The sequence below is a fragment of the Sturnira hondurensis genome, unplaced genomic scaffold (assembly GCF_014824575.4).
Source record: "Sturnira hondurensis isolate 20B ecotype Veracruz unplaced genomic scaffold, ASM1482457v3 Scaffold0008196, whole genome shotgun sequence".
In the NCBI taxonomy this organism is placed as follows: domain Eukaryota; kingdom Metazoa; phylum Chordata; class Mammalia; order Chiroptera; family Phyllostomidae; genus Sturnira; species Sturnira hondurensis.
Genome location: NW_028080827.1, coordinates 27,948,247 through 27,968,291, shown reverse-complemented (window position 1 = coordinate 27,968,291; position 20,045 = coordinate 27,948,247). Strand labels below are relative to the sequence as shown.

The window sequence follows — 20,045 nt, the reverse complement described above, 5'->3', positions numbered from 1 at the left end:
CGTTTTGTATTCCTCACATTTTGCTTTAAAGTTTCTCCGAAATATTGTAACTAAGAAGGGGGTATGTAAGTCTAATTAGTTTAAGTATTTTTAATATTAACCAGATCTCTGGAAAAAACTTGCTAACGAGACAGGTCTCAGAGTGCGCCTGCGCACTCGAAAGCACAAATTCCTCTTCCTGTTATTCCTCCCCAAGTTTCTACTTAAAGCACCGAGGAAAGTGAAAAGCCCCGATTTAAAGATGAGACTGGTTTTCTGTGTGATTGCGCTGTGCAAGTATGGCCCCTTCTGGTGGAGGACAATTTTTGTTTCTGTCAGAACAAAATATAAGCACCGATTTTGGCGCTTTTTCCCAAACGCAAAGATCTCATGTAAAAGCAGCTAAGGAGGCCGAAGGACTTTGAAGGAAATGTGTATTTCTTGTTAGTTTTACTTTTTGTTACTTTCATTATACGGCCTGTCCTTGGGTCGAGAGTAAATAGGGCAATTTCCCCTGTAGAATATATAGTGAGAAATGTTTCTTTCTGTACAACCAGTACAGACAAGTTTTCTCCCAATATAATCCCAATCTCCTATTGGGATTATATTTGGGATCTATCCATCCAACTGGGTGGCTCTTTGGAAATTAATATTCTGGTAAGGGCAAAGCTCTTTGAAACAGCCGCAGAAAAAAACGAAGATGTGAAAATTCAGATGGGTATTTACAGGAAGCGGGGTTCCTGACTTCTCATTTCCCTGACAATTCTGAACTGATGAGAAAGAGAACGTTTACACAGGCCAGGACCACCACCACATCCAGGCACATTCCAGAATCTCACTCACTAGAGGAGCGAGCGAACTAACCATGCTCCCACCTGAAGGAAACCCTTCCTAAAGCACTAATTCCTACACCTGTTATTTACCAGCCTTCCTTCTACTTAACTCCTTCTACTTAACTCCTACTTAACTACTTATTTTTCTTGTTTTCCTCAACATACAAACATGCTGTTAGTTCTCTATCTTAAAACAAAAACTTTAACCCAGTTTCCCTGCAGGCTACTGTTCTATTTTTCTGTTCTCCCTTGGAACAAGTCATGCCCTTCCAGTCGCCTGCATTCACCATTCCTTTCCTTACTTCTCTTAACCCTAACAATGCCCTTCTGCCAGGCCAAAAAGTCAACTGTAGTTGCACAAATCTGGTTCATTATTCTTTGCAGGTATAAAGCTGAAATTAGTAAAGTAACAGTCACTCATTTAGCAAGAGAGGATGTTTAATGTCTAGAATTGAACAGTCCACTGGAAGTGGACTATATAAGTCAAGGTTTCCCACAACCCTCTCCTCAGGTTTGGTAACTTCCTAGAATGGCTCACAGAACTCAAACTTTTTACTTAATTATGAGGGATGCAACTCAAGAACAACCAAACGGAAGAGATGCAAAAGGCAAGGTGTGAAGGCACACACAACTTCCCTGTCCTCTCCTAGCAGCTGCATATGTTCACCATCCTGAAAGCTCTCTGAACCCTGTCATTTAGGTATTTTCACAGAGGATTCATCACATAGACATGGTAGATTGTTAACTCAAATCTCCAGCCCCTCTCCTCTCCCTAGGGGTTGTGAGGTGAGGCTAAAAGTTCTAAGCTTCTAATCATGTTTTGGTCTTTCCGGTGACTGGCCTCTTTCCTGAAGCTACCCAGGACCCCACTAAAGCTGCTTCATTGTAACAAAAGACACTCCTGTTGTCTAGGAAATACCAATGGATTTAGGAACCCTGTAAAATGCTCCTAATACCCCCATCACTCAGAAAATTGAGTGTTTTAGCTCTGTCAGGAACTAGGTACAGAAACCAAATATATTATGTCACACCTAATTTGTCTTTTTTGAATCACTAAGAAATGACACCAAGCCCAATCACCCTATTCCAACTGGCAACTACCCCATCATCCATGTTACCATCTGCCATTTTTCCCATAGTTAGAAGATATCACCCTCTAACTTGCACTATTGTTTCTCCACTCCTATTCCGTTGGAATGTAGCTCCAGCAAGCAGGATTTTTGTCTTTGCTGTTTCTCAAGCACCTAAATTAGTATCTGGCACGTGTGCAAAAAGGTGTTGAACTAGTGAGTTAAGAACTGGGTGTATCAGATTTGTAGGGCTGCAATAACAAAGTACCACTAACTGGGTGGCTTAAAACAACTGAAATTTATTGTCTCAGTTCTGGAGGCTAGAAGCTGGAAATCAAGGTACAGGCAATCATGCTCTCAAAAGCTCTCTTGAAGAACCTGTTCTATGGTTCTTTCTCTTAGCTTTCTGACGTCACCAGCAATGCTTGGTGTTCCTTGGCTTGCACCTGCATAACTCCAATCTTACCCTTGGTCATTACATCTTTAAGTATGTCTGCTGCACATGGCATTTTCCTCTTCTCATATGGACACTAGTCATATTGGATCAGGGCCACCCCAATGACTTCATCTCAATTGGATTATATCTGCAAAGACTTTATTTCCAAATAAAGTTACATTCACAGGTACTGGGGATTAGAACTTCAAAATATCTTTCTGGAGCACACAATTCAACCCCTAATAGCCGGCTCCATTGGTTAACCTTAGCCACTAGATAGGTGTCTGCCACTTTGGAGCTAGCTATCAATGCTCCATTTCAGTCAGGGATCTTACTTTTTGTATCATTTAGTGATGAAAAACTTCTTGTAAGTAATCCAGATTCAGCAAGAGATAGAACTTTAGAAATTGTTTACTATAAAAAAGATGATGTTAGTGGTAAATTCATATAACTGACAGCAGTACATTTATTCCTGGGGATCTCATGGGGAGGCTTCAAAGCTAAGATATGAAGGGGCTTTGTCCTTACAGAGCTTACATTCCTGAAAGGAAGAGAAAACCTGTGTAGAAACAATCACAAGGTGAAACTGGAGGCACCTCAGGTACAGATAATGTGCTTATAGGAAAAATCTCTACTTTGAGGGAAAGGGTGCTATGGAAGAATGCTAATAAGCACAGAAGACAGGCATCTCACTTTTAGAAATGTGTATATTAGGAAAACAGATGGCATTTTTGAACTTTTATAGTTTTATTCACCATTTTAATATGGTTTTCAAGTTCTTCATGATCTAATCCTAAATTATAACTAGTCATGCCTAATCTCAATGCCCAATGCTGTAAGATTTTGTGTAGAGAATTCAGTTTGCATAGCCTAGAACCCATTACTGAGATTCTACTCATCCTTTAGGAACCAGGTCAAGCACTCCTCTATGATGTTTTTCTTGATTCCTTGGGCAACAGTAACATGCAGCTGATACCCAACCACATTCTGGTTTTATAATCAGTTGTGGATACATCTCTAACCTGTAAATGCCCCAAAAGTGAATGTTCATGACTTACTGTTGTACCATTTACAGTTATCTGAAACTATTCTAGGTGCATAGCAAACAGTTGGTAAATACTGAATGAGTCCTGGTCTTGGGCCACTAAAGCAGCACACGGTCACTGTCCTACTGCTAGAGGTGGAAATGCTTTACAACGTAACACACACACACGCACACAAATATAAAAACGAATGCTTTCCTGTTCTCAATGCCAGGAACAGGTTCTTTCAAGTGTTAGTTCCCATTGGTTTCTTCATACAAAAAGCAATATGGCAAAACAAGGCAAGGTCCAGAAAAGGATGAGCAAAATGATTAAGTAAAAATAAACCTGGGATATATAGTCCAGAAAGTATATTAATTCCTACTCTCTCCTTAGGAATGAAAATGCATAGGTATATAGAGGGGTGGTTTACAGTTGTTTGTATGGAAAATAATACAATAATAAATAGCACAAGAACAAACTTTCGCATATTCACAACTGTCAACCTACTTTTGCCTGCCCCTGTATTTCCCATTTTAAAGGTACCCAGAAAGAATGAAAACAGCAACAGGTAGTTCATTAAAAACAAATGAAGAAAAAACAAAAATAAAAATGAAACAATGACTTAGTACATTATTTCAAAAAACTGGTGCCCCGAGATGAAAAACACACCAAAAAAGATTAGAAGATGTTATGCTGCATGTTTATGAAATAGTGGATAAAAATACATAGAATATCTTTGCATAAGAAAGAAATCATTCCTTCTTAGAAATAGAGAATGGTTGATAAGACAAACTGTAAGGTTAGAAAGTGAAGATTTCCACACTTTGTTTAACAAATGTTTACCTATGCTCCCAAACATAGTAACTGCTAAAAATAATGAAATTAATGGAATCTCCAATGCCCAGAACAGATTATGTGAAGAGTAAAGTACATATGTTATTACTCTTAAAAAATACTATGTAACAAACTTCCAAAGCTAAACTGCTGTTATATTTTATTGATATAAATACAACACATTTCATAAGCACAAACTACCATTTTACTACTACATAAAAAAAAGTCAAAAGAATTAAATATTGAAAATTACAGAAATGCTTTGGCTTCCACAAAGACATCTCTCATAGCGTCTCACATACTTTGTACAATTTGCTTGTAATTGATGTGATATTTGAAGTGACACAATGTTGAATCTATTCAAATTTTTATTTCTCAGTGGAAAATGCTCTTTTCATTAGAGGTGGTTGAGCTTTCCCAACATCAAACATCATTTCCAAAGGTGGGTTATTGAGAGAACACCAGTCAGGAATACGGCCTGTCTGATTATAATATTCCTTTGAGATGGAACGGCTCCCCAGTATGTCTTGCAGTGCTCCAAAAATAGCTCCTGTGTAGTAAAATATTTTTATAAGTAAGATGAAAATTTTCACCAGAAAATTTTATGTACTCATACACCACTTCATTATATGACAAGACAGAACAGGTAAAATTCAAGAATGCATATTCACACTCTTCAAATTAATTCCAGTTTAGCTATTCATTATCCTATATTTTAAATAACAGGGTAAGGCATAACCACTGTGTAATGGACTATAACAGAGTATAATGAAAATGATAACAAGTATTACTGTATCTAAAAGCAAGTGAGGCACAGTGGGTGGAAAGTATTTTCAAGTCTGTAAATACAACAAATTCCCGTAGTTGTCTTTGCTACCACTCTAAGATTATGTCAATGAATAAAATGGCACTGCAAACCCCCAAACATCACTGTAATACCCTAGGAATCTATGCTGAAGACTATAAAAAGATCCCCACAAGGCAGGCTTTAAAAAATAATTTAGTAACTAAATCCATTTGTCCTATATCAAAATTACATTTTGACAAAATTTTACTTTACTAGAGATACAACGACCACTTAAAAATGTCAATACTTTGTTTTTCTCTCAGAAAGATTCTGATACCTCTTAGCTGAAACCGCACACTTAAACATGTATCAGAATGTATACAAATATACGTATCCGTGATTGTTTTTCTCTTTAAGGTAGGCTCTTTCTTAGGCTATAAACTATTTCCTCCTTTCAATAAGACTATCACTTTCTAAGTCACAGAACTCAATCTCAAAATAAAATGATAAAATAACCAATTTTCATATAGCTGACAAATTAGCTTTGTAAGGATTTAAAACATGTTTTAAGAAATGGTAGCATCATGGACTAAATGAACAGCTATCACTATTATGAGGGAGGACCTTAATTGGACAGACATTTATTTTAAAACATCCAAGTGTAAATGCCGAGAGAAATAGGCATATAATTCTGAAAATTAACAATTTAAGAAAAAGTTAATATTCAAAAAAATTCTTTAATAGTTCTATTAATTTATTAAGTGGGCAGATCTGGACACCGAATCATCTACTCTAGTATACCATTAAATACTACTCAGAAACCAATTAGTATATGATCAATGTATTTTAAAAACTAAATTCTTACCTCCCAACCAGGCCACACAATTAGCCTTTGCAGGTGGAGTATGAATACGGAATGTCTTGGTGCCAAGTGTTTTTTTATATTTTGGTTTTTCTACCAAATACCTTATTTCTGCAAGCAACCTGTGCAGAAATCCGGGTAACATAGATGTGCCACCTATGACCACCACGTTCTCTGCTAACTGCTTCCTGGTGTCTATTGGGCACTGTTATCAAAGAGGGAAAAAAGGGTTTAGCCTTAACAGTATAAATAATGCTTGACTGGACTTAAGGAAACATACAGCTGAAGTATTACAAAGTAAATAGGTGATCATTTGTATTACAAACAATGGCCACAGCAAGGTTTCTTTAACAAGGGAGTTTTCATGCAGTACATATGACCACCACAATAATATTGCCATATACTCACAGAGAAATTTAAAAATGTTTAAATTTAATAATATAGAATTTTAAATTCTACAGGGTATATGGTGGTAACAAGAGAGCATTCTCATTTTCAGGACAGGATGACTGAGTTAAGTAAAGAACATGAGAGGAAATAACTTTTTTCAGTAAGGAAAGTGTAAAAACTTAATTCTTCTAAAGTATTACCTTCACAGTATAATATCTTGAGCAGGGGCGTCAAACTCATTTTCACCCGGGGCCACATTAGCCTCGCAGCTGCCTTCAAAGGGCCCATTGTAACTTTAGGACTGTATAAATGTAACTACTCCTTAACTAGGGGCAAGGAGCTCTGCGCTGCTGAGGATAGAAACAAGGTGCTGGGCCGGATACAGCCCTGTTTGACACCTGTGATCTAGAGCCAGTTGTTGAGTGGAAAGATAATATTCTTAGAAATCCGGCCCCCATATCAGTGCTCTCTAAGAAACAGAAATGTTAAAGTCCTCCATTAATGCTATGTTTTTCATAAAAGTTTCTGAGTGGAGCCGTGGAGATAGACAGCATCTTCCAAAGTGATGTATTTCCTATGAAGGTCCGTGACTGCACCATCATTAAACAAAAGAGATGTATTACCACATACCCACAGAAATATGAAATTCCATACTGTACAAACCAGCACTTGAAGAAACTATAAGCCACATTAGGTACGAAATAAACACCTGCTATTGCTGCTATGGAAAAATACATACCTAGTTTTGAAATGTGGTAGTTACTATATCTTAGTGAGAAAGTAAAACTGAACACTATAAAGTTTAACAAAAAAGCTAAAACATGTAACCGATAGCTAAAATAAAAATAAACATTTTAAAGTGCTGTAGTCATAAATTTAAATATTTTACAAAATAAAAATACCTGCATAAGGGAATCCAATATTAAAGTGGCAACTGATTTCTCTTCGTTATCTTGTTCAAAAAGAATTTCCACAACCGAATCCCTAATGAGATTAAAAAGAGTACTTTGTTGGCATCACAAAATATGCAGAATATACCATTAGTTCTCTTGACCTTTTTAAGTACCAGTACCATGTTACTGCAAAATAATTATTAAAACACAACATGTTTGCATTTGCAAACAAGAATGATAGCACCTGCCTTAAAAGTGTTGAGGTGAGAATTCAATGAGTTAATAGAACACTGCCTGACACATGTATTAGCTATAATTATTATTATGCATAGATTTACATATGTTTTGTCCAGATATACATCCTTAAGCTCAGTAACAGAAAAAAAAAAGAACTCTATAGAAGTTAGTAAGAATTATCAAGCAGATCAGCAATGATAGAAGATTTAAAAACAAACATTTTCCGCCCCCAAAGCATTTCTTTGTTTTTAAAAACAATACATGGCAAACACTGCTAGTTGCCTAATAAAATACCCACTTTCTGTTTTTTCTTCTTGTTCTCAAATTAAAAGAACCCTAACTTGGAATAGTACCAGGAAGACCTCTGCAGCAATGGAACAGTTACACATCCTGACTGTGGTGGTGGTGACTACAGAAATCTACCTACGGTAGAATCACACAGAACTATCTGCATACATTACACCAATGACAATCTATTGGTTTGATACTATACTCCAGCAATGTAAAATATACTTATTGAGAAAAACTGGGTGAATACATGGGGCCTCTCTACATTATCTTTGTAACTTCCTGTGAATTTGTAATTGTTTGGAAATTTAAAAAAGATAGAACTCCATTTCTCAGGTGAACACAATGCCCCACCCTATAGAAAAACTCCATCAGCCTTTCTCGCAGCTAGATGTCCCTAAGTACCAGACAATAACATGGGAGGAAGACGTGGTATGTGGAACTTCTAGAAAGTCTCCTTAAAAAAAGGGGTAGTGCCTTTTTCTTTCCCTTCCTAAGACTGCTTGCTTTAAACACGATGTAGCTATAACTTCAGCAACCATACTGGACGCCAAGGAAAAGGGCCACACGCCAAAACAATAAAAGATGTTGGCTCCCTAATGGGAGTTGTCCTGTCATCCCTGGACTGTCTCCGTCTGGACTTCTCATCTTGAATGAAAGACCAACTTCTATCTTGCTGAAGCCCCTCTTTCCACCTCTGTGTAACTGATGGCCAAACAAAATTCTAACCAAGGCAATACAAAATTAACTGTATATGTGCCTATAAAACACTATTAAAAAATTAAATTGGAATCATACCATGCACACTATTTTAAATCTTTTTCAAAACATAAAACTCTTTCCATGAGACTCAGGTGCGGCACTCCGGCTGCAGAGCTGAGCAGCCATACCGAGACCCTCCCCCGAAGACTAATCTAGTTACCATTCGGCCCTTTACAGAAAAAGTTTGCAAAGCCCTATTTTAAAGTGTCACACTTTATACTCTATTTCAAAGAATGGTTAGTTTCAGTAATTAAATTCTGGATTACTTTGATATTAAGAATTTTTTTATAGTTTTACAAAACTGAAAGGGTGAATAAGAAATTTATGAATGATGAGGCTTAGTGAAAAACACGTAACTAATAATAAGACTAAATGTTATATGTAAATTTTTTAAAGGCCAAAACTTTATTTTATTTAATTTTTTGCTCATAGAAATTAAGGTCAAACCTGATTGATCCAAGGACATGTAGAATCTTCTCTCCATCTAATGGGTAGTCAACATTTGGGGGTGGTGAGGGACGCTGAAATATAAATATAAGTAATCTAATTATATAAATAAATATAAGTAAGCCTCTGAAAAAAGAAGGTACATTTATTTTGAACTTACTTCAGTATTCCCATCCATATTAAATTTTGCTGCTTGGATTTTTAGTCCACGTTTCAGATCACTTACAAAGCAAGTGCGTACTTGAAAGAAAAGGAGACTTTGTTAGGGTTTGTGATTTAATCTATGTCCCTCTTTTAAAAATTCTATTCAAGTAGACATAGTAATCACCCATTGCTTCAAATTTCACAAACTACTCCTGTCTTCAGTTAGCTTATGACAATACATCCACAAATTAAAAAAACCTTTTCATTCATCAAGGAGTCATAAGACATGTTGTGTTCATCTTCCATAAAACCACATTTTTAAAAATATCACCTTTGAGGACACTATTCTGTTTTGATATTCTTTTACATAAAGAGTATCTTAATAAAAATAAATTATAGCATTATGAAAATGTGTAATAGAACGTTTCTTTGACCAAGATTGATTGATCTCTCTGTATCTAACCTTGTATATCCATCTATCTGATTCTTTGTGTTTTTAAATCTTGGTTGATCAGAACACAAAGCCAAATTTTACTCCTAGTTACAGTGACACTCCTTAGTTTTCAGTTTTGGGGCATGATTACTTTCTCCCTCTTGGCACACTCCAACACTATCACTTTCCTCCTCTTTATCACCATTTTTGCATATAAAATTTCTTCTTTTAAAGATTATTTCTATTGCAAAGTACCTTTTATAAAAAGCTGTTTCAAGTTATTTTCAGAAATAAGTAAAGAATAGTCCTGGCCAAGTAACTCCATTGGTTAGAGTACCATCCCTATAAACCAAGCTGTGGGTTTAATCCCCGGTCAGGGTACATACAAGGATCAATAAGTGACTGCATAAATAAGAGGAATGATAATCAATGTCTGTCTGTCTCTCTCTCCTCCCTTCCTCTCTAAAAATCAGTAATAGGTGAGGAATAAAACTGTTAAAGTACAGAAAAAATTGATGTTGAGTGCAAAAAGAATCTACTGACTAGGTTACTTACAAAACATGCTACTTAAGTCTATATGGACATATATAAGATAATTTTCATTCACTAATTCAAAATATATTTAAGAATCTGCAATATGCACATATGCTATATAGTAATAAGCAAGATGCTCGAGTTACTTATAGACTTTGTATTTAACTCAAGTCCTCAGAACTCTCTAAGTAAGGTAAATGCCCAGCCTGCAAGGTCATATATATTTGGCAGAGAAAGGGGCCCTTCTCTACAGAGACAAAATTCACTGAATTTAAAAGTCAGGAATAGATGAATTATACTTAAGAATTTTTTAATTTTTATTTATTTTATAAAATTTATTTATCTTTAGAGGGGAAGGGAATGAGAGAGGGAGAGAATTATCAATGTATGGTTGCCTCTCGGGGGTCCCCTGCTGCAACCCAGGCATGTGCCCTGACTAGGAATTGAACCACGATCATTGGTTCGCAGGACTGAGCTCAATCCACTGAGCTACACCAGCCAGGGCATACTTAAGAATTTCAAAGTAACTGAAAATTGCCCTGGTTGGTGTAGCTCAGTGGATTGAGTGCCAGCTGGCAAGCCCAAAAGTCACAGGTTCAATTCCCAATCAGGGCGCATACCTGGGTTGTGACCCAGGTTCCCCAGTTGGGGGTGGGCAAGGCAACCAATCGATGTATCTTTTAACACTGATGTTTCTCTCCCTTTCTCCCTCCCTTCCCCACTCTTTAAAAAGTAAATAAATACAACCTTTAAAAAAATAAAATCACTGAAAATTTAGGTTATTAAACTATATAAGTAACAAATATGAGTGTGAGTGTTGCATGTTTAACAGAAATGGGTTCCAACTGTACATATTATTCAGCAACAGCTATTTCTGATAATATGGACAATCTTCCAAATTAATTTATCTAGATCCTTTTTAATAACCACACAGTACTCCTTTTTATGAAGTTACCAAATTTCATTCAACATCCCCCTCTTGAATGGGATACCCGCTTCCAATTTTAATATGCCAGATTGATCTAAAAGGTTAGCGCCTTTAATTCTTATTAATAGTAATATATAATAATTTTCTCACAATCTCACAAATATTGGGTGTCTACTTTTCAAGTTTTTACCAATATGATGTTTCTCAGACAAATGAGAAGTTAAACATCTTATAAATATACATACACACATTGGGGCACATATAGGAAGAAATACTCCAAATCATTAACAATTGTTACATTGGGGGATAGGACTGGAAAAAGGAAAGGGAAACTATTAACTTTACTTGAGGTATTTTGGGTATTATTTGAGATACTGTAATAAGCATGTACAAATGACTGAAATTTTACCATAACTGAAGGGATGTTAGATAATTACACCACAAAAGTAAGCAGTCTGATAAACAAGATCCATTCTGCAGCCCTAACTCTAAGTACCCATCGTGTGGCACTAAACAATTCCAAGGCAAACTGTTCCAAATGGTATCCAGATTCCATTTAACTCTAAAATCTATTACTGTCTAATTCTCTATAAAATGTTCTAGAATATTAATTTTACATGACACTCTCAGCACTAAAGAACACTGAATTATATTTTAATTCCTCTCCTTTGGGTGAATCACAATACCAGAAAACTCAATTTAAACATTATCATAAAAATGCACTTTAGCAAAAGAGAGGTAATATATCTTATTAAAATGAATCTAATACACTTTGGCCCCAACTGTAGAATTTCTGAAGTCAGTAAAATATCTAGCCTTATAAAATGTATTTTAAAACTTCAAGTAAAAAACCCTACACAACGTAAAACCAGTAGCTTCTTTTTTTAAACAATTTAACTGTTATTTCATACTGTGCATATTACTAATTCCCTAGTAACTCTGTATCCTAAATCTACAATTGAGAAGTTTGTTCAATAACACATCATAAATAATGCCAAAACTTACATAATCTAAATAAAAATTTTTATTTTACATTCCATAACCTGTATATAAAATATTTTGGGTATTATATATATATTTAATATATGATATTTCATATCTATGAAAATATTTTAAAACACATGCCATCCAAACGAATACTTAAGACTCAAAGGGACAAAAATAACTTAGTTTACCTTTAATGTCCTCTAAGACACCTTCTGGAATTGAACCTAAAAAAAGAAATTTTATTTAAAACTATAGAACTTTAATAATAAGCAAAAAATTGTCTCTTATATTGCATTCACATTTCCAGCTCAGCAAAAATTTTAAAAATATAAGTAGTGTAATTTTTTAAAAAGCCAAGTGATAAAATTAAACTGCTTTTAGGGAATAAACTTCATCATTCAAAACCAAGCCAACCACAGAGGTTAGAGCCAGATGTATGCTAAGCACCACTGGATGTCACTACTTATAAATTTGATGAAAACAAGATACCTTAAAAATGCAGTCAAATAATTGACATTAGATACAATTACCTTCTCTACCATGAAAAGAAAAGAAAATCTTTTTTACCATAAAAATATTTGTTGGTTATCTTGTGGTACTTAGAAGAAATATAAGGCTTAAACATGAGTTATTTCTCTTTTAAAAAAAAGTGAAGTTTCAAGTTCGATTATTTTTCCTGTGATAATTAGTGACTGTCAGTAACATGCTAACTTAATACATATATTTTAAAAAGATTGAGTGCAAACAGTTCACATGCAGACTTTTACTTTTATCCTTCAAGGTAAAGGAGATATTTTAAAAAATTAGTCAGAAAAGTACCTAGTCCGAGAAATCTATACAAGATAGGAAGCCTTTGGAAGATGGATGTTTGGAAGTGTGATTTTGTTGCCAAAACTCTTGTTTTCCAAATCAGATTCATAAGCAAAATTTTCTAACCTAAATACTAAATCTTCTAAACTCAGAATTTTTTACCCACTGTTAAACACGTAAAAATATTCTGACTGATTTATAAAAACAAATTATTTACATCAAAGAAAATAAAAATGTATAGTTGAAAAAAGGAATCACGATTTAGTAAGGGTAATCGTGTACTTCTTTCATCTGGATCTACGTATCTTGTCAGCTATATTTTTAACTCATGACAGCCACTGAAAGTAAGTATTAAATCCAATTAAACTTAAAAACCACACCCTCGCCCTGGCAGGGCATCTCAGCCGGTCAGAGCTTTGTGCCAATGTGCCATGGTTGCAGCTTTGATCCCTAGTACAGGAATAAACCAATGACTGCATCAGTAAGTGGAACAGCAAATTGATGTTGCTGCTCTCTCTCAAAAAAAATCAATGAATAAAAAATAAATACTATATAATTTAGAATTAAAAAAACCACACTTTCATAATGTTAAACCATGAACTTAAAAAAGAAACAATATTTAATCACATTGCAAAATTGTTTAAAGTAGTAATTATCACTTTAAAATTATTTTACCTTTATTATCTCACTTTCCAAATTCTTACTTTTGGGTGTTTTACTATACTATAATAATAGTGCACATATCATTAATGATAAATATGCATACATTTTGAAGGTACATGTTCAAAATCTTTTAACTGATAGGGTTAGTGTATCAGTTAGGGGTCAGTTTTAAGATTCTGGTTCTTAAGTGTTAAAATTTACAAGAGGATAAATATTCCCCAAAAGATTTAAACCTGGCTATAAATAGATAAAAGAAGTATAAGTTCTTTATATTATAAAGATGATAAGAATTTACAATTTAAGAAAAGTGCTAAAAATGGTAACATTCCACATACTATACTCTCTCTAGGAATACTCAAATAAATTCCAACATGTGCCAAAGACATCTGGTAATATGAAAAAGTTTTCTTTAGGCAACATGTAAGGAAGGCTTAAAAATAAAGTGCTTATTTCAGCCAGGTGTAGGTGCTGCTTTGGAAAGGGGCACCTTTATCTTCCCAAGTTATCACAGCTATTTAAACTTCGCAAATGAAGAGTATAAACAAGAGGCACTGACTGGCTCTGAAAAATCGTATTTAATTTCCAGTTAAGAGAATAAGAAGCATAATATTCTGTATATAATTTACTTTTAAACTGTACACTTTCAAATCAGTGTAGTTAGCTTTTTATAAGTTATAAGGTACTTTATATATTCATTCTCTTTTGAACTAGATTCTAAATACTAAACAACAGAGGCTCATTCAAAGTTCAGGTAAGGAAACACGAATATATGTAAGACTTGCATTTAACTTTTGCTAAGGATTTCACATGAGAAATCTTAAATGTATTTGAGTTTCTGATACTCCTAAATGGGTCCTTCATCAAATAGTGATACATTTGTTTGTTTGCTTTTAATTCCTTAACTATGGGGCTGCAAGGCTTACTATCACAAACACAGATTTGGGGGAGTATGAGAAGGAAAGATTAATGTCCAAGACAGTTGCTTAAAGAATGGGTGTCTAAAACCTACAGCTCAGAATTTTAAGAACATGTTACAATGCTTTAAAGAAGACCTCTACGAAGAATATCTTGCGATGTTGCACTAAACTCATTATCTTTGGGTACATTTTATAAATTAAACATTATCATGACATACTAGAAGGGTAGAAAAGTTTATTTAGGACAGAAAAATTATACTCTGATCTATACAATGAAGAATGCTATCATCTTAACTGCCAAAAGAATGGAAAAGAAATATATGCAAAGATAAATGTCCTAAAAACCTGCCTTTCTCCTTCCAACGTTTATTAAGTACCCAGGCACTACATTAGGTGCTACAGATTTAAAAATAAGTAAGACAGAAATCCTCAAAGTCTACTAGGGAAACCAGTAAGCTAACAGACAAATTAAGAACATGTCATATGTGCTAATCAATACCGCCGAAGACTTAACAGATAGGGCTTAACCATTTTTCTGCTTAGGGCAAACGAGGAAGGCTTCAAAATTAAGATGACATTCTAGTTGAGTCATGCAGAAAGATCAAAAACCCAACTAGGCAAAGAAAAACATCCCAGGTAAAGAAACAGAAAAAATGAAGGCACAGGATTGTAGAAGGACTATGGTGTCTGGGTGACCACATGAAATTTATTGTAGCAAAAATAAGGTGCAAAGGGTTAAGGTTAAGAGGTAGAATAAATTTAGATTGTGAAGAAGCATGTGTATCAAACAGATAATTTGGATTTTAGCCTGTGGGGCCCACACAAGTTGTCAGGCAACAGAGCAATGTAATCACAGTCGTTCTGTGAAAGTCCTTCCCAGCAACAGTGTAAAATAGACTCGGTCCGGAGAAGAGGCTCTCTTACTAACCCCAGCAAGCAATAATGAGAGCCTACTTCACAACGTCCATGTTTTCAGTTGTTCAGAGGTGTGGATGATTGAAAAAAAGTTATCAAAAAAAAAAGGGAGAGAGAGATGAAATTTGAGATTTCTAAGAGAAAACCAAAAGGACTTGATTAACTCCCAGTTTTCCAAAATGGGAGAAAGACAGATGTTATCTTTATGCAAGAATGATTCACTGAAATGAATTTAGAGGAAGGGTTAAAGTGTTCACTTAAGTCTTAAGTTTGAGGTGCCAAGAGACATGCCTAGTTTATATCCAATAATCTGCTGGAAATATGAAATCCAGTTTAAAAGAAGGGTCAGGCCCAGAGACACCTTTGAGAATCAACGACATTCCTGAAAACCAAGGAAGACGATAATATCAAGTGGCAATCAACAATGTCAAAAGTTCTAGAAAAGATGACTGAACTACTAGATTCAGTAATGAAAGGCTCAATAATAACCTTATAATTGGAGCAATGTCATCACAGTGATGTGCAGAAAGAGTAACTGTGAAATGAGATTAAAAAACGAGTTGAAAAATGAAAAGGGAATAATGTAAACCACTCGTAGATAGTGTTAAATGACTTTACCCATCACAGAGGGAAGGCTCTGTTCTTTAGCAGCACCTGTGTCAACAGTGCACTGTTCCAACAATTGAGTTTCCAACTCCCTGAAAGTATTAAAAAAAGTTACTGGGATTAAAGTACTGCAACTGATAGTCTTTTATTTAACACATTTACTACATAATTATGACGTTTTAAGTCAAGTGATAACCTTTTCTTATTTAATGTTTATTACATAATGCATTATGATGCCTTAAGTAAAAGCAGTTTTACACTTTAAAGATGAATACACTGAAATTAATGGAGAATGAAATAAATAACATTAAATGTCCACACTGTATGTTCCCCATTGAACACTGTCAAAAAATTAGCATCTGTTTTTGTGGCACAGGTAAAGAAAATACGCTAAGTTCCAAGAAACTTACCTGTGCAGAGCTTTTCCGCCTAGGGGGAGTGCTCCCCAACAATTAAGTACTGGGATTCCTTCATATATCTATAGGGTAGTCAAGGATATTACTATTTTAAGAGATAAAATGTGGCTTCCTTTACATTTCCCTTGCCTTCTGCAGTATGGTTTTAAATTAGATTTTTAGTTATTTTTAAAAGTTACAGAAAAATCAGTCTTTTTTAATATTCCTCTCCATAGAAAAAGGTTAACATACAACACACAGGATTCATTAGTTTATGCTGGAGTATCCAATAAAGTACACACTGGCCACACATAACTATTCAGCACTTGAAATGTGGCTAGTCTAAATTGACATGTGCAGTAAAAATCAACTCTATAAAAAATCACCAAATTTAGACTATACAAAAAAAAGCCCCTGTAAGATACCTCATTATCAATTTTTATACTGATTCTCTTTCATTTAAAAAGGCAGGACCTGAACAGACATGTCTCCAAGGAGGACATACAGAGGGCCCAGACATATACGAAAGGATCCTCAGCATCACTAGCCATCAGAGAGATGCAACTTAAAACCACAATGAGATACCACTTCACACCAGTCAGAATGGCCTTCGTAACACAATCAACAAATGCTGGAGAGGATGTGAAGGAAAGGGAACCCCAGTGCATGCTTGGTGGGAAGGCAGACTGGTGCAGCCACTGTGGAAAACAGGATGGAATTTCCTCAAAAAACTAAAAATGGAACTGCCTTTTGATCCAGCAATTCCACTGCTAGGGTTATACTCTAAGAACCTGAAACACCTATCCAAAAGAACCACACACCCTAAGTTCATAGCAGTGTTATTGACAAAAGCCAAGTGCTGCAAACAGCGTAAGTGCCCATCTGTACATGAGCGGATCAAAAAATTGTGGTGCATTGACACATGGAATACTACGAAGCAGAAAAAACACAAGGATCTCCTATCCTTCATGACAGCATGGATGGGACTAGAGGGTATTATGCTAAGTGAAATAAGCCAGGCAGTAAAAGACAAATACCATATGGTCTCATCTATAAGGGGAACCTAATCAACAAAACAAGCAAAAAGAACCAGACATAGAATAAAGAACTGACAGGAACTGGAGGGGTGGGGGAGGGGGTGTAACAGGGGAAGGAAGGGGGACATGTACAAAGGACCCATGGACATGTACATGGGGAGGGGACTGTCTTTGGGAGAGGGGCTGGATGGGGCAGGGGTGGGGTAGGGCGAGACAAATGGTGACAACTGTAACCGAACAATAATAAAAAAAAGACAAAAGTTCAATCACAGCAACCAAGGTACATTCTTAGGAAGACAAATTTGGAGTACAATTCATATAAAAAATTATGTCTCATCCTTAAAAAAAGGTAGCTTAGAAATTTTTAAATTATATGTCTTACATTGTATTTCTATTAGACAGCAAAGAGGATAGTGCACAACATTGTACCGTGGGTTTGCTACCTTACTCTGTCTGATGCTTTTGCTGATGTCTTATAAGCATAATATTTATAAAAAGGAAAGCAAGGCATACTGGTGAAAGCACTGGCTTTGGCAACAATCATGGGTATATATCTCGGCTTTGTGCTTACATAACCTTAAGTTAACTATGTGTCCAAACTTTCAATCTTCTCATTTATAAAATGAAAACAGTAAGTTACAGCATTGTTATGACACTTATACTTTATATTTAAAAAGCTATTGCCTACTTCAGTTCCTTAGAAGTTAATGATTCTTGATTTCCTTCCTTCCTGTATTTCTTCTAATAAATGTAGCTCTCAAAATTACAAGTCCTGCATTTGTGTATTTCAATCTCCTTTTTAATGTAGCTATGTCCATTGTGATATTTCTGTTTAAATGTCTGTTTAAAAGTCTGTTTAAATGCTTCTAATGACAAGGAATTTACCAGTTTATAGTTAGTAATCCTATTGTGTTGTAACAACCCTGTAACTTAAGTACTATTTTCATTTTATAAATGAGAAGATCGAAAGTTTGGACACGTAGTTCACTTTAGGTTATATGAGCATGAATCCTAGCTTGAATTTAACTAGAGATGCTGTGGCTGATACAGAAACTATAGCACTGACTGAGCAAGTTAGTATGTGCCAGCTCCTTTGTGAATACTTGACATACACCACCTCGCTCAAGTCACCCAGCACCTTCTCCGCTGGAATTACTGTAATTTCCATTTTATGGATAAGGAAACTGAGGCCCAAAGAGATTAAGCTACCTGAGCAGCATCATACAACTAATAGGAAGCATAGCTGAGATTTATACTTATGTGTGTATTTAATAACCCAAACCCAAACTCATAGACCCTATACCACACTGCCTCCTTGATGGCCTCTGGAGAGAAGGGAGAAAAAACCCGTATTCAACATTCCACAGTGAGCCCTTCAGCCATGTGAGGACACCGTTAACTTCTAATTTTTCTTGATTTAACTTTCTCATTTCAAGTTTCTCCAATTACTCCCTGTATGACCTCTTCTTAGAAGCTGACTATCCTAGCCAACTTCTCTGACATGTCCAATTAGCTGATGTTCCTCTTAACAACTGAATATTCATAAGGTCTGATCCCTGGAGTACATACTGGGACCAAGTCATAATAATAATTTCTACAAAAAGTAAACTTAAGCCTCACAATCCTGAGACGTTTTTCCACACTGTAATTCATATTTGTACATGGTAACCCAAAATAGTTTGGTGCAATAAAACCCACTTGTAATAAGCCCAATTATTTTAAAGTAGAGTAAAAACTTCAAAATTAGCTGGTTAACAAAAAAAGATACAGGTAACACCAGGCTTTCCCTGTAGCCGCAATCCAGGACCATGGCAGAGTTTATCCCAAGTGTCAGAAGTGCCATTAGATGGCTTGGAGCAAGCAAGACAGATGGAACCTAGAAAATAAAAAAAGCAGAATGAGTCAGCAGTTGAAGGAGTTTGCCTTACACTTCAAATATATTTGAAAAAACTCCTAGAAATGTTATTAATTTATATTATGATACCTATTCAACAATTTTATGGCACTAAATTAAGAACTAGTTTGTTGATTTACTTGAATTTATAGGTAATCAATTTATTGTAGTAAGTAAAAACACTCTTAAGTTCTCTAAGTTGTTTTGTTCCAAAATAAAGCATTAAAAAAAATACTGTTCTCTTTCAGAGGAAAAATTGAAGGAGATAAAAGATGAGGTCTAGAAACATAAAATCAAAAGAAAATGCTACATTTAAAAAATAAAAAGATACCATCAAAGCAAAAATACACAAAAATAATTTTTTTTATTTTGATTATGCCATTACAGTTGTCCCACTCCCCCCCTTCACTCTCCTCCTCCACCATTCCCCCCCTTTTGTTCATGTCCATGTATCACAAGTTCTTTAGATCTGTATTTCCCATAGTATTCCTGCCCTCCCCCCTGTCTATTTTCTACCTACCATCTATGCTACTTATTCTCTGTACCTTCTCCCCCTTTCTCCTCCTCCCACTCCCCTGTTGCTAACCCTCCATGTGATCTCCACTTCTATGGTTCTGCTCCCGATCCAGCTGTCCTCTTAGTTTGCTTTTGTTTTAGGTGTGGTTGTTAATAACTGTGAGTTTGCTGTCCTTTCACTGTTCATATTTTTCATCTTCTTTTTCTTAGATAAGTCCCTTTAACACTTCATATAATAAGGGCTTGGTGATGATGAACTCCTTCAACTTGACCTTATCTGAGAAGCACTTTATCTGACCTTCCATTCTAAATGAAGGCTTTGCTGGATAAAGCAATCTTGGATGTAGGTCTTTGGATTTCATGACTTGGAATACTTCTTTCCAGCCCCTTCTTGCCTGTAAAGTCTCTTTTGAGAAATCCGCT

At 35.3% G+C, this 20,045-nt stretch overlaps 1 protein-coding gene and 1 long non-coding RNA gene across 2 annotated transcripts in view; one reads left to right on the top strand and one right to left on the bottom strand.

The window, feature by feature from the left end:
• Positions 1-198: 198 nt before the first annotated feature.
• Positions 199-16,677, top strand: LOC118992447 (uncharacterized). Its single transcript, XR_005067639.1, has 3 exons — positions 199-422; positions 7,679-7,751; positions 16,643-16,677. It is a non-coding gene; the product is annotated as an uncharacterized LOC118992447 (long non-coding RNA).
• The window catches only part of ACTR10 (actin related protein 10), a 29,858-nt gene continuing 14,127 nt past the window's right edge, over positions 4,315-20,045 (bottom strand). The window contains exons 6-14 of the mRNA XM_037054391.1: positions 18,981-19,088; positions 16,191-16,258; positions 15,793-15,872; positions 12,058-12,093; positions 9,004-9,083; positions 8,844-8,917; positions 7,119-7,200; positions 5,830-6,031; positions 4,315-4,727 (exon numbers count right to left, since the gene is read on the bottom strand). Of these exons, the coding sequence (XP_036910286.1) occupies positions 4,546-4,727; positions 5,830-6,031; positions 7,119-7,200; positions 8,844-8,917; positions 9,004-9,083; positions 12,058-12,093; positions 15,793-15,872; positions 16,191-16,258; positions 18,981-19,088 (912 nt within the window). The 3' untranslated portion in view covers positions 4,315-4,545. The remainder of the gene's footprint in view (positions 4,728-5,829; positions 6,032-7,118; positions 7,201-8,843; positions 8,918-9,003; positions 9,084-12,057; positions 12,094-15,792; positions 15,873-16,190; positions 16,259-18,980; positions 19,089-20,045) is intronic.